Source organism: Nesoenas mayeri (assembly GCF_963082525.1).
Source record: "Nesoenas mayeri genome assembly, chromosome: 2".
In the NCBI taxonomy this organism is placed as follows: domain Eukaryota; kingdom Metazoa; phylum Chordata; class Aves; order Columbiformes; family Columbidae; genus Nesoenas; species Nesoenas mayeri.
This window is the reverse complement of record NC_137543.1, coordinates 112,790,774-112,805,543: the sequence shown is the minus strand read 5'-3', so window position 1 is coordinate 112,805,543 and position 14,770 is coordinate 112,790,774. Positions and strand designations below refer to the sequence as shown.

The following is a 14,770-nucleotide window of genomic DNA, read 5'->3' as shown; positions in this document are numbered from 1 at the left end:
TGGCATGCTTCAGAGATCTCACTTGTAATATATATTTTTAAGTGCACCCTTTAATATGCTTGATTGTAAGAATAAAACAGCTACTTAAAAGTATTACTCTTTTGCAATTATAAGTCTCAATTCTCCAAACTAGATTTCCCTGATACTATTCTAAATGTTCTGCACCTGTGCAATACAATGCTGGAGAGAAATACATTTACCCACACACTACTGAAGGTGCTGATATTTAAAAAAATGTAACAGGAATCTGTGCCACCTCCCTAGTTCAGGCGTATCAAATGGAATTCTAATGCAATGGAAGGATTCATGAGAGATAAAAAAATCTGGAGGTAAAACATGGACTACTGCACACTTCATGCCCCACTGTATAGCCTATTCAGCCTTTATACAAATAAAGAAAACCAGAGAGTGTATTTTCAAAACTACATACACACTGTTTTTGCTGTGCTGCAAATGGTCATGCTCAGGAAGAAGCCAGAGGTAAGCAACTATACCGTACTAATTATCAAAGTCAAACTAATGTCTTAATTCTATATGACTTCATATACATAAGGACAGAGTAAAACTGAAGGGGAATCTTAACTTAGAAAGAGATCCTTACGGGTCCCTTCAAACTTGAAATATTCTATGGTTCTATGAAACTTAAGATAATAAACCAAATATTTGTCTAAGGTCTCAAAAGAAACATAAAATAGAAGTATTAAGAAGAAAAGGCAGGATATTCCAAAAGCTCCCAGCAGCTTTATGACCAGCAGGGTCTGAAGGAGTGGCTTTCCCACCAGCCGTGTTCCTTTACAGCTGTGAAATATAACAAAATTTTAAACTACGTTCAAGATCCAGATGTCCAGAATGTAGTTATGAAATCAAAGGTTTTCTTGATTCATTCTGAAAACTCCATTCCCCAGCATCCTGAATCACAGCAAAGGCTATTGTACAATTTTGGGAAAAGGAGTGAAATCTGACCAACCCAGATTTGATGAACGGTGTTTAAATTAAGCACTGACTATAAAACACTCTCAGGCTGAAAGTGCACTAAGTGCTAAATATTGATTACCACTTTGCCCTGTACTATATTTATCAAATGAGCCAAACTGATGGAATCATCTGATGGGCTCCTTATTTATTATGCACTTTTACACACAAATATAATAGAGTAGCATAATGGCATGGCTTGAAATTACTTAGATTCAGACCCTGCAACTCATATGGTAATGTACCCATGAAGTTAATGCAAATAGATATAGAATTCCCACCAGGTCCATAGTCCCCTTAAATGGTGTTTTTATTTAATAGGAACTGAACAAGGAAATGGAGAGACCGTGGGACCTCTGTGAATTCAGTGCTTTTGCCTGCTTCCACCACAGCACACTGCCTCATCTGCCAGCAGCAAAGGAGAGGCTGTACTCTGAAATACAGATGGTCTGCATTTTAGCAACAACAGTAAAATGTTCCAGGATTTCTCATGAGGTATTTGACATTTAATTCTTCATGATTCAAAAAGATTAAAATTAATAAAAAGCTAAAGTCTGTGGTTTGTCTGAAAGGAGTGCCATCTTTTCTGGCCTCAACAAGTGAAAACAGTGTTTATACAGGACATGCACAAACTCTGCTACAGGAAAAGCCTACCTCACCTATGACTTGCAAAGCTCAGACACTGGTTTTTCTTCCTGATTCCTAAAAACTCAATACCAGGTACCCAGATGCTAGCATACGTAGATGGACATACACATTTGCTATGCACAGGGGATACAACTGTTCATGTAATCCACCATATGGTCCAACCATGATGGCTGGACTAAGTGATCTCTATTGGTCCCTTCCAACCCAAACCATTCTGCGATATACCATACTCAGAAGTACTGTGAACCCAATACAGTACTAGCTACCTGTTTTAGACAGTTTGCCGGTACTTCTGTTACTGGATGAGCTATCTCCTCTTGTCAGGACGGTTATCCCACCAAAACTGGCTGTCTTTGTTATGGCTGGCTTCAAATTTCGATTTGAGCTGTCCGAGTCTGTGCTGCTCCATGGTCTCTGGTGGTCTGCCCACTTCAATTCATTCTCCGTACTGCTCTGTCGACTGCCAGATGCCTTCCCCGTGCTGTCTCTGTTACCCCTACAGACATCAGGAAACAAAGATTTACACGCACACAAACAAAATCTTGTCAGGGTAGAATCTATCTTTGGGCACTCTGCAGCAAGCAAGAAAAAGGAAATGCTCTGCATTTACAAAAAACACGCCTGAAACAGGGTACTTGACTCCCATACTTATTTGCCTTCTGCAAGTAAACGCTGCTATGCCCTTTTACATGCACAGCACTTACTACTGCTTTCCTTTCGCATATATCCTAAGAGCGCTTCATCGAACAGGGCTGACATAGCAATATCATGCAGCACTGACATAGAATTTTTATTGCCTGTTGACTGGTCTCTTCCCTCAGTAAATACCATGTCTCTTGTTGCTTTGCTGTCCATCATCTGTAATGCTTTTCCCACTAAATTCACCTGCCCTCTACCTTTGTCTTCATATCCATCGTCCTTATTTCTGTTGCACATTGTCCCCACTCATCATCTGCTCTGTAGAGTCATCTAAAGTCTTCCCCTAAACATGGGTCCTCCCCCAGACTGTCCAGTGCTAATGCTCTACTTAGAGATGTACCATTTGAGTGGTTTTTGTTTTTTTTCCTCTGCATACAGTAATTACAAAAAACTGTGGGATAGAGGCTGTTTGTCCTTTAACAGCTGCAGAGCATCCAGTGTACTGTAACAACACAGTAAAATGTAAGCAGAATTTGGAGGAAAATTTATGGTGAACTGCTTATAATACGCTGCTAAAATGACAAAACCAGCATGCCTACCACAGCTTAGTGCACCATGACCACTATCCCAAGTGATGCTAAGAACACTGGCTTTTGGAAGCCTTTCAGAAGACATTTTCCACTGCTCTGTCTTATTTGACAGTATAATACCTTGCAGGTTCAAAGCTCTTTGTACAAATCAAAAGATGGAACTGCATCTATGGTGTTGGGTTTTTTTTGTGGGTGTTGGTTTAGTTTGGTTTTTTTTGGTCCCCTTTCTCTTGTGAATGTGGCTCCTGCTTTTTATTTGGAGAACCCGCTGAGGTGTGTCACTCAGGACGCGAAGGAGCAGCGTGTCAAAGACAGGATCAGGCTGGTGTGTTTCTTGCCTGTGATCTGAGCCTCTCACAGATGTGACCAGCAGTATGAACCTGTTGACCTTTGCTAGACCGAGGCAGTGGGAAAGCACGAAGAGAAACAGCACAGAAGAAATAACATAAAAAAAGGAAATAGGTTTTAAAAATAAATCTTCCTTAAGATTTAATTGGAAAGAAAAAAAAAAGTATATTATTTACGGACTCTTTTGCATTCTTGTGCTTCAAAATTAAACAATTCTCTTATATTTATTATTCTAGTGGAAAAGAGGAGGAGAAACAGAATGTTTTTTTATCTTTTTTATCCCAGTTACCCATGGGTTTTGGTTTCACAAAATTCTTTTTTGTTCCCGAAACCCACACGTATATTAATTACTAAGAGTGTCTGTGTGTAAGATACCTCCTTAATCCTGCATACCCAATCCAAGACTCCCAGATCATCAAGGCTAGCCCAAAGCATGGAGAAAAGTTTTTCTGCCTGCTGCCTGTGGCCATGGGACGCAGTTCCAGAAGCTCCAGCACTGCTATTTATCTGGTACAGGCTCAGCATCTCCTCCATGGTAGCTGTGCAGACATGCAGAGTCAGCAACCGCATGTCAAATAATCCTGCATTCTTTTTTCCTCGTAATGAAAAATTATGTAATATAGATGATATAGGTTTGAAGTGACACAAACTATCACTGCTACTTATGCAAATCCCAATGCACAAAGACATCTAGGGATCACCCTACTTCTGCCTACCTAACCACACGTCTTACTGGATGACGGACACGCTTCTGAAAGCATTCATCACTTCTGCCTATTCTGCTTAGACTCGTGGCAGCTGATTGACTTTAAAAACAGGTTGGCATGCTCAAGCCTGGTTGATGTGAACTGAACCTGTGGGAGATCACGGTGTGGGAAGAGAGCTTTTTCTAAGCCTCTCAGAAGAACAGTCACCACCAGGCTGGGTCTTCCACTGATCCTGTGTGTCAATGAACAAAGATGTTCTCCATGAAAAAATATGGACTGACTCCTACTGATTCCCTGTGGCTTGGGATGTGATCTGGGATACAGAATACATCTGAGTGTTTTCTGAGCAGAAGAAGTTGGAGTTTGGAAGAAAAAGTTCACGAAACTTCAAAACATTGCTGCCTTAAATACGGAAATTTCAATCACTTTCACCTCATCATACTTTTACTTCAGCTTTTAATGAACCAATGAAAGGAAAAAAGGTCAGTCTGGGCACTACTCTGGGAAATATGCCTGTCGTATATACTAGAGTAAAATGAACTTCCACCAGTCACAATCACCCCCAAATTACAGCAGTTCGAGCAGCATATAGTTCCTGAGCCAATGATCTATAAAACCAAAGGAAAGGGTCCCATTGTGACTTCTCCATTCAGAGAGCGTGGGATGAGCCAGGTAGAAATTCTGTTCTCCATGCTCCTTTCCAATCAGAAAAATGACATACCCACACCCACCAAGTTTTCCCTCAGCAAGGACACAGATAATATAATGAGTGAGTTACCGGGAAATGAATATTAAATAAAGTCATACAAACCTAAACAGTTGTCTTTTCTTATGGGTTTCATTGCATATACTACTGTCTTCCAACAGCCTACTGAAAAATGAAAGAAAGATTATGGTAACAGACATAATAATTCAAATTTCTCTGATTTGTAAAGCTGTATTTGATTTTTAGTATCATGTTTCAACTTACGCTAGATTCATAGTTTAAAAAAAAATACGGTTAAAATTGCCCCCTCCCCCCCTGCCCCTTCCGTAACTGTGCACAGTCAACTGAACATAAGAAATGTCAGCCAGGGAAGCTGAAGGCAATTTAACATTTCTTGTTACCAAGCAAGGTAATTCTCAGAAACCAAGGAACCATACATCTACATTCAATAGAAAATTCTTAAAAATATCACCCAATAAGAAAATAAAAAATGCACGCCAGCAAAATATTGCATATATAATTTTAAGCACTTGCTAAGTCGCTTGGAAATGTCTGCAGCTCAGAGAAATGCTCAGGTTGTCTGGTGAATAGAAAGGTAAAGCACTTAAACACATACCTAACTTTCAATACGGCAAATCAACATGATTGCTCACGTCCACGGAGCTAAGTACAAGTTTAAGTGCTTGACGTGATCGAAAGCTGTAAGGCATGCAGCAAGAACAAGCCATGTTCTGAGGAAGGCAGCTGAAGTCTCCCTCCTGACAACAACAGTGCAGGCAGTAACAGAACCCCAGTTTCCAACCTGCCCTTTTACTGGTCTCCACTTGGGTATGCATCCTCACACTGGGACAGCTGGTCAGTCGGCTCACAGGTTTCAGCAAAGCAAACCGTGTGCCAACACCAGAACTGGCCTCATTCTCCAGCATGCAGGTGTGGGATTGAAGGCATAAACCAGTGGAGGCCTGGCTGTGAAGTTCATGGTTTATCCCATAAAGGTCTCCTCAAGAAGCATAGTGTCTGAGCACTTTCCATACTGACTCGGGAACATGAACAGATATGTCACGTTTATTATCCCAGTCTCTCCAGAGACGGAAAAGTAGGTTTATGAGAGCATCTGCTTTTTGCTCTTCAGGTTCCTCTGTTGTAATTTTGATTTATTTTCGTATCTCCATAGTCATGATACAGAAGCAGCAGCTGAGGAAATATCCTTGGCTCTCAGAATACAAGGTGGTTAGATGACAGTGGCCATTACCTCCTGAGAGCCTTCCCTCCTTGCACTTACAGGACTGTCCATCGGAAAAGCTGGTTTGTACCATTACTGGGGAGTCATTTTCTACGTGAACAGTCTTACCCATCAAAGCATCTCACAGATGTAAGTATGGACAGAGATAGAAATACCGTGAAAGATAACCTCCTGTCCTTCAAGGGGATGATAAACAGGTTTCAAATCTCCACAGGACAGACTTGGACTAGCACTTCTGAAACACTCACCAGTGAAATTCCCAGTGTTTTGTTTAAAATGCCTATCTGCCCTAAAGGCGCACAATTTCTAAGATTTTCATCACAGTTAAGCTAATTTATGGCTGCTATGGAGCTAGCACTTCATATTTTGCAGATCTTATACACGGTTTCTTCTTCCCTTTGTTTAAAGTGTATTCATTGTAATAAAAAGAACATCCGTAAGAACTATCATACATTAATGCAAAGCAACAGGTGGGTCAGATGTCACCATTTCATCACATTCACAATGCAGCAGCAAAGCAGGTTTGGTCTGGGGGACGTGCGAGGCTTCACAAGCAAGAAGTGAAGTCAGTGCTGCCGCTCAGCCCCACGGGAGAGCAGGTTAAACAACAGAAACACAAGCGTGGTGTTTCATAAATACCGTCATCCAGACACTGCTAGAGTGCTTTTTAAAGATCAATACGTTAAATTCTAAAGGCACTCCAGAGACAGGTTTGTCATTTGAAATGAAACCTTCAGTGGGCTTCCCCTCCCTTCCACAATCTGCTTTTTAAACTGAAATGCAAAGTCTTGGGAAAGCAGCAGTAATACCATATCTGCTCAGAAACAATAGTGCAAGGCAATCTCTTTTCATTCCTCTTAAAGCACAAAAACACTGCAGATAATATCAATTACAAATTTGCTCAACAGTCTTCGCATTAGGATAAACAACTATAGAACTACAGATAGACAAAATAATAAGGGAAACAGCTAAGTTCAACACACACACAAAAAGCTATTTTTTACCTGTTTTCCACAAAAAGGTTTTCCTGGGAGCAAACTGACTGAAAAATAAAAAAGGCATTGTATCAGACGTTCTAGATATGCTCTGCTATTCCAATTCCTTCCTTGATTTTAGAATTACCTCCCCTGTTCAGGCTTAAGGGGATTTCAATTCATGCATCATTTGTATTTGCAGAAGACAAGAGGGGGAAAAAGGTCAAGAATAAGGTCAGGCCAGTAAAATGAATTCCATGCATTACAACACTTTGCCAACGAGGGGTCTCAGTTTGCAAACAAACTGAAACTTCTCAGTCCTGAGATAAAAAGAAGGCGGTATGTGCAAAATACTGACAATTCAAAGGGGAAAAACATTTTTCCTATGTAATATTAGGTTCCACTGGTCTGCCCTACCACCTCAAAATAAGATTGCAGAATAGCACAGAGCTGCAGGTAGGAAGGACAAACAGGAGGAAGGCATGCAGAATTGACAAAGTTCTTCAAAGAGAGAGAAGACACTGGAGTACTTAGAAATACTGTGTGATTTCACATTTTACAGTTGGAGAGGAAACAGTCATGCCCACAATGAGATACGAAATTACGATAATAATCTTTATAATAATATTAACAATAATTGTCTATTGCAAAAAGGTTCTCTGCTGGAAGACTTAGATCCTGAGAAAGGTGAAGGGCTTGGAAGAAATAAATCCTATGGGCAAGTGTGTAATTCTTTTAGCATTGCTTAATTTTGTATGCAGAGAAATGAAGCTGTGCTCAATTTCCCATGAATAATTCTCTCTCTTTGATTTTTCATTTCCCTCCTATTTCATGTTCACTACAGGAAGTGCTTCGTAGCTGTCATTGGATTATATCTCCATGAGGTACAGAAGAAAAGCCAGTCAGTACTTGTACTGAATTTAAACAAAAGGCAGGCAAAGGGAGGAGGGCACCAGAGATCATGCCCATTAGTTCTATAAAAGCAGGACTCATCAGCTCAAAGAATAATGCAATGCCATCATTAGCTGTGTCAAATTTTAATGGTATTGGATATGCACAGATTTGGGACATTTCTGTTTTGAAAAGGGTGAGCTAAAGACCTGCTCAAAGAGTGCTAGCCAACACCAGAAGCAACACCCTGCTCATTTCCAATGCTCCAGCAGATGCATGGGCAAGATTCTCCCTTGCCACCGCATCCAGTGCCATCCCATCAACTTACACAAGGAAGTAATTTAGCCCTGAGAAGGCAATGCGTTTTCTCCTTAAAACTGTAACTCACCCACCCAACATCCACATCAGGGAACATCTGACAGTTCCGTGGGATTCCCAGGTGAGCTCCCACCCTGCACTCCTATTACACACGCAAGGCTCTACATTGCATCCATGGCAAGCGTGTCTCTCCTTAGCGCAAAGCCTTGTAATATCAGGACCAAGTCTGCCATTGCCAGGGACCAAACTCCCACCAGCTACAGCAGACACAGGGTTTCACCCCAGGCTGAGAGGAGACACAAACTGTTCCACCTAAAACTGCCGGGACCCTTTGTAGAACTAAGACACTGCATCTTCCCTCATTTTATGTACCTTACTCACAATGTTTCTTTAACAAATGTGGCTGTACAAACTTCAGCGTAACTATCTACAATCATAGCAAAAACACTCCAGGGGCTTGTACAACCTCAACTTTGGGGTTGTGTCTTCACTTTGAGGTTCATGATAGGCATTTGTGCATTGACTTCACTTCAGTCACATTTCAAAAGCAGTGTTATAGCTATGCTTCGGGGACAAGTGAGTAAAAATCTTTGGTTTGACCAGGGTACTGGTCTGTGTCCCCACAAAGCTGCAAAAGCACATGGGCATGTACCTTATTTTTTCAAGCTTTTAAAGAGACTGGGGCAAATGGAGAGGTCTCCTCCCTTTTCAGTGTCTCAATGGGAACCACTATCAACTGCATTGCAGACTTAAAGCCAGGGTCCATACTAACTCTGTTTATTTTCCTGGCTGATGTTGCTGGTGCAGGGCCACAAAATCCCTGGAAACTATTTTTGAGTACAGGTGTGAGTCTGAGAGGCAGAGAAGACAGGTTCTTTTTTATTATGTTATTCTTATTGTTAAAAATCAGATGGCTAAGCAGCTCTGGACAGCAATTTAGCTCCTACAAGACCAGGACTCACTTTCCTGATCTATAGCATCAATAATGCTCAATTTAAAGCACCAGCAAAGCTTAAGTACACAGCACAGCTGTTGTGTAAAACATTCTGAAAACGCTTGGCTCATGTATACTCAAAGACATGGACAAGAAACCTAGAAAAGAAAAAAAGTTACATAAGATTACCTACAAATTCACCTCCTCAGAGATCTCTGCGTGCAAGATTTCCATTAGGGTGGCTCTGTATGACTAATTGACATTTATGAAACAAGTATTTCACTCTTTCAATTTCCCAGAACCTTTTTAAGTCTCAACTGGAAAATGTGCATCAGCTCTGCCAGTGCACTAGGTATACTGGGGGTTGCTGTTCTTTTTTGTTAATTACATTAGCCAACATAGATAACTATTAACATGCAGCAATATCCTGCAGTGGATACCATCAGGTAATCATTTTCATGTCAGTTAACAAGACATGATAGATCTCAGGCTACCAACTAATGCTTATTACTTGATCTGCAGCCACAAACAAAGGCTCTGTACAGCAAAACAGGAGTTTTAGTAGCTACAAGTTTATGGTAGCCAACATGAGGCATGTCTTTGTTTTGTTGTTATTAATTTCAAACCCTCTTCTTCCTAATCTTTTCCTACTAGAAGGATAAGACACGCTGAAGCCACCTTTTCAAATATTTATTTTGTGACTCTCTTTAATCAGAGAGTGATAAAGATCCTCAGTGTTTTCTTAAACAGAGGAATAATGATTTATTTTCTCTAAAGGATATGGCTTCTCAGAATAATCTCCTTAGTCAAAAACAGCCATTACAATTAACAACAAAAAATACAAAGCATGGTCTATTTCCTTTAATAAGTTTCATGTGTACCATGGGCAAGTCTAGCATTTGTGTAAGTAATAAAACATCTACATTTTTCAGTGAATACACAATAATTACTAGCAAATACATTTATGAACAATGGATGGTCCTTATGTGATCATGCCTCATGAGGTTATACATTGTGTTAACCTTGAAGAACAAAATTTCCTCCATATAATTTGATTGCTAGTCTTTAGAATCAATTTTCTGCATGCTTAGAAGCCAAATGTAGTGTACCATTTACACATACATCTGCGATTCTCTGTTAAATCTACAATTTGCATTAGTGCACAGGAAAAGAACAACATATAATTTTTTAAAATTCTTTTAGATTGTTTTTTGTCTTACTTGGACAATTACTTTTCAACCAGCTAAAAGCAAGCAAAGCAATTCAGACAAGAAACAATTTGTTTGCAAGAGCCAGGTACACCCGGTCCTCTGCTCCAGTGCACTTGGTTGTAAAATTCACAAATTGTTGTAAAAATAAGTTTCCAATAAAAACATGTTTCAAAATGGAAGGTTGTAGACTTTGCAACTAAAAAAACCTCAAACAAACTAACCCTTGAAAATAGCTTTAACACAGGTCATGCAGCAATATTTCACTGTTAGCAGCCTGAAAAGTTTAATGTGTACTTTTAAGTTCTTATTTCAGTGAGCTGGAATGATCACATTTATTATGTATTTACTTCTTTACCGATCCTTTTATTAAGTTATCACATTAACATGCTTCTTAATCCCTGCCACTTGCTATGACTCTACGCATGACAGGAGTCATTAAAACCTCCAGCTCCCCTTGTCAAAATTTATTAAAGCCAACATAGCAGATGGAAAACTTGTCAGAAAGTATAATTTAAACTGACTAATATCAGATTAATCATCATAAGGACTATGATAATGATGGCATTATTCATGAACATATTTATTTTGTTAAAACCTTCCCACTTGGAAATGAAGATATCTAGTGTACTAGAGTGCTGTAAAATCAAAGGAAGGGCAAGCAAACTTTCTATTGGCTGGTATGTGAGGTCCAGGTTAAGACATTTTTCACAGCATTTGAAACATACACAGCATTTTCTGCTCCCGTAACCAGACTGCCTTTTCCTCCTAAATTTTGTTCAAAGTTCTGACTCTTGGGCTGGTATATATTGAAAGAGTTTTGGGCACCTCAGCATGTTCAGGGAGGAGTGCTAGGTGCAACGTGCTCTGGAAGTTCTGTTAACCTTTGAAAACCTCTCATGCAAGGTCTCTTCATGCATACTCTAACAAAAAGCGAAATATCTATAATCCATTTGCTGTGGTTCATAAGCAAGGCACCAATAAAGGTTTGACTACAGTAGTGTAAACAGTATAGAGATAATAAAAAATACCACATGATTAATCGCTCCCTGTCTCTCTTTCTACATTTGTAATTTGCAGCATGACAATGCTTAGGTACCTACCTCAGAGAAACCTGGGGAGAACTGGATTAATTAACAATTGCAGAGGGCTTTAAAACTATAAAGTCTTCCATGCAGTAAGTGGCTACCTATAAAAGGAAGCCATTTCTCTCTTTCCTAAAATTGAAAAAAATGACATTGTCCACCACCACAACCACTGTCATCATCCTAAAAACACCTCATATCTGTGAGGAGTGCTCCACTCAAAAAAGCTCAGCTAAGAATATATTCCTGTTAATATTATTAGTACAGCTTGCTGAAACTCGCTGCACTACAATGCCCACTAACACCTGCAATAGCAGGGAGAGAGAGCAAATGAGAGGATACGAGAGAGAGAGGGAGAGATATCTAACATTGCCCATCTTTAAAAACGCTCACTCTCAATCAATTTAAAATGCCAGCCACAAACTACGCTGTTACTTAGGCCTTGCCAGTCAGAGATGCTAACCCAGTGGACCACAACAACCTCCTGCTGCGGGCAACTGAAACGCCCACCGCTTGCCTGTCTTTAACAAGTATCTAAAGATAAAAAAAACAGTGCATTGTGGAGCAAATTTCAACACACTTTTTCCAGCCTGGCACTTCAAGCTGTTTCTTGTGATAGAAACTGCATGATTCTGGTAACAACTTTCCATACCATATTTTTAAACAACACTGTGCCTCATTCAAAGTCTGCTTCAAAACCCAACGATTTTTTGGTTTTGTACAAACTCCTTTGTAATAAGCCAGAAACAGAAACTTTTATATAGGAAATAGGTTGCAAAGAGGATTTTGCAGCCCTTGAGAGACTCAGTAACTCTACGGTATATACTGTGACAGTATGTACATCAGACTCACATGCTGAAACCAAAAGGTAAAATAAAGGGCCTCTACCTGGACTTGAATTGTCTTGGTCTAGAAAGAAAAGGTCAGGCTAAATATATTTATATGTGGCAAGCTACTTATTAAAAAGTGAATTTACTTTTCACAAATGAGACAACACACACCTTAAAACTACACAATGTATTGTGCTGAAAAAGAATAACTTGGATGTGTCCAGCTCCAAAATCAGAGTTAAATAAAAGGATATCTAAAATACTAGTATTAGCCCTGTAACATATGAACAGCTTTAATTTAAAAGGACACTGCCAAATATGATTTTCAGTAATAGTTTTAATTTGGTTCATTCCTTTAAGTGGAAGAGCTCCCACTGAGATATGAGATAAAACAACAAAATGGTGACTTTTTTTTTCTTTTAGGACCCTGTCATTACAGTATTATAGCAAATTTCTTCCTTTTTCAGGAACATTAAGTATTGCTCACAGCTGTTTCAGATTTAAACATTTTCTTTTAGCAATAGAGCAAGTTCTTATTTTTTGGTAAACGCAGGAACTATAATGCCTGTTTCATATTATTCCTTTCGGAGTAAAATCATCAATAATATGACCACCTCTTTCTGACGGCAGAAATACAGTTCCTTAATTGTCAATTTAAAAAAACCCATGCAACTCGATGTTTAACCTCCGTCTTTGCTTTGTTCTTAGTGAACTAGTGCCACTCATCCAAAGAAACAAAACCATGAGAATGCTGTGCAGAAGGACACTTAAAAATTTGATTCAGCTTGAAACGAAGTTGAAATAACACAGCTACTTGAAATTATTGAGAGTGTCCATTTAAATCACTGCTCTTTGGTTGGTAAAAGAGAAGGAAAAAAAGAAGGAAACCTAGACCACACTAACATTTAAAGAAAGGAGATGAGCACTCCCTAGACAACATGCTGGGCCTCATCTCTCCTCTGCCCTTCTCCCTGCATCTCTCGTCACCTCCTTCTTCAGAAACCAACCTTCTGCGCACCTCTCGAGCTGCTCTCGGACCCTCTGTGCCAATCGTCCTTCCCTGTCACCTCCAGCTCCACAGGGCAAGTCCAGCTGCGGTGTTCGTGTTGGAGGGGGGCAAGACTGTCTGACTACCGGCAAAGGTATGGCACTAAAGAGGCAATTAAAACAACTACTCACATCTTGTGCAAATATTCTCTCCCTCACTCTCTGATACTCCTCTTCTCTCTCTTCAATTGATTTACTTCGTCTGTCATCTCTAAATGGAAGAATTCTGTTTTGCTGAGCAGAAAGAAAACCAGGAGGGTTATATAAGTTGAGCTGTTAAAAACTGCCATTAAGTAACTGTCAGCTGAGAATAATAAATGTTCACTTAGACAAATGAAGCATGAAAACGATAGCTGTCGTTGCTGCATGAGGCGCCCTGTGTGGCTGGGCACCCAAGAGTTTCAGCTTATCCAGTTAGATACTACACGCGGGTTCGTAGAGTGACTGGTCAAAACGAGGCTTTCTGCATGGCTTTGGTGGATCCCCTGTCCTAAAATCGGGTGTTCTCAGCCCAAGCCTAAGTGCCATTGCTCTCAACTGCTAAGATTTCTCGACTTCCCTAGTGGCTGTGTAGGAGGGCAGGCAGCGCTGCACTACCTACGAAATCGAGGAAGAAAAGAGGGAAATTAGGCAGTAAGACCTAAGCTGCAAACCCTAGAAGAAACCCACTACATGGTCTACATGTACCAGGAGGAGAAGTCCCAAATATTTGGCATGACAGTTTTAACCATTTCCACACCATAAAGGAACACTCAGCCTTAGTTTTGCTGGGAAAAGAATGGCCATTTGTGCCTTTCTGTAAACCACAGTGCAGAAACTGGCTGTGCCATGGGAAGGAGAAGAGAAGAGGACCCCCAGCAAGAAATGCTTCACTGGCCATTGGGTTTCAGGTACTGCTCCTTCTCCACCTGCACCCCAGCAGCTGGTGAGCTAGACCATGCTGCTTTCCTTTGGCTGATTCCCAAGCTCGTCACACCCTGAAAACGCTTGGGGTTTGCTATCAAAGCCAACTCAGATGCAGCGTAACTGGCAAGGCTGCTATGTACAACTGAAAGTCAAGGAAAAAAGGGGATAAAAAGAAAAAAAAAAAAAAAAAAGGAAAAATCAGTCCTTTATTGAAAACACGAAGGAGAGTATCAATGAGAGACTCACTGGCAGGTCCCTCCGCAAATATAACCTAAGCAAATAAAGCACATGCTGTCTTCTTACCTGTGAGAACATTCTCATAAAAGTAATTCACATTAGAACCGTTTTGGATTTTTTTTGGTTAATATATTCCACATACACAGCTTGCACTGGATTGAAACAGCACAACACCCGCTTTTAAAGGCAGCACAAACATATTTCCCTGGCACTCCCCTACTCATCGGGCTCACCTAAGGTAAGCTAGTGTTATGGCACAGGCAACACAGAGGGGTAACGTCTGCCACAGTACATGCACAACAAGCAAGTTACACAGACAGTAAAAGGTGGTGAGGGCACAGGAGGAGGGAGGGAACTAAAAGATGAAATAGATTTTTGGTCAAAACTTAATTTAGGATAGTTTTAAAAAAAAAAAAAAAAAAAATCAGCCTGGCCTCACCATCACATTTGTTCGGGACTTTTTTTTTTAATTATTATTGTTATTAAT

The 14,770-nt window shown here is 40.1% G+C and overlaps 1 protein-coding gene across 2 annotated transcripts in view; it reads right to left on the bottom strand.

The window, feature by feature from the left end:
* ARPP21 (cAMP regulated phosphoprotein 21) overlaps window positions 1–14,770 on the bottom strand; it is a gene marked incomplete at both ends in the record, with an annotated part of 102,240 nt that overhangs the window by 60,818 nt on the left and 26,652 nt on the right. For both annotated transcript variants that reach the window (XM_080339211.1, XM_080339212.1), the window contains 4 exons: window positions 1,887–2,116; window positions 4,716–4,775; window positions 6,858–6,895; window positions 13,273–13,374. In XM_080339211.1, the coding sequence (XP_080195337.1) occupies window positions 1,887–2,116; window positions 4,716–4,775; window positions 6,858–6,895; window positions 13,273–13,374 (430 nt within the window). The remainder of the gene's footprint in view (window positions 1–1,886; window positions 2,117–4,715; window positions 4,776–6,857; window positions 6,896–13,272; window positions 13,375–14,770) is intronic.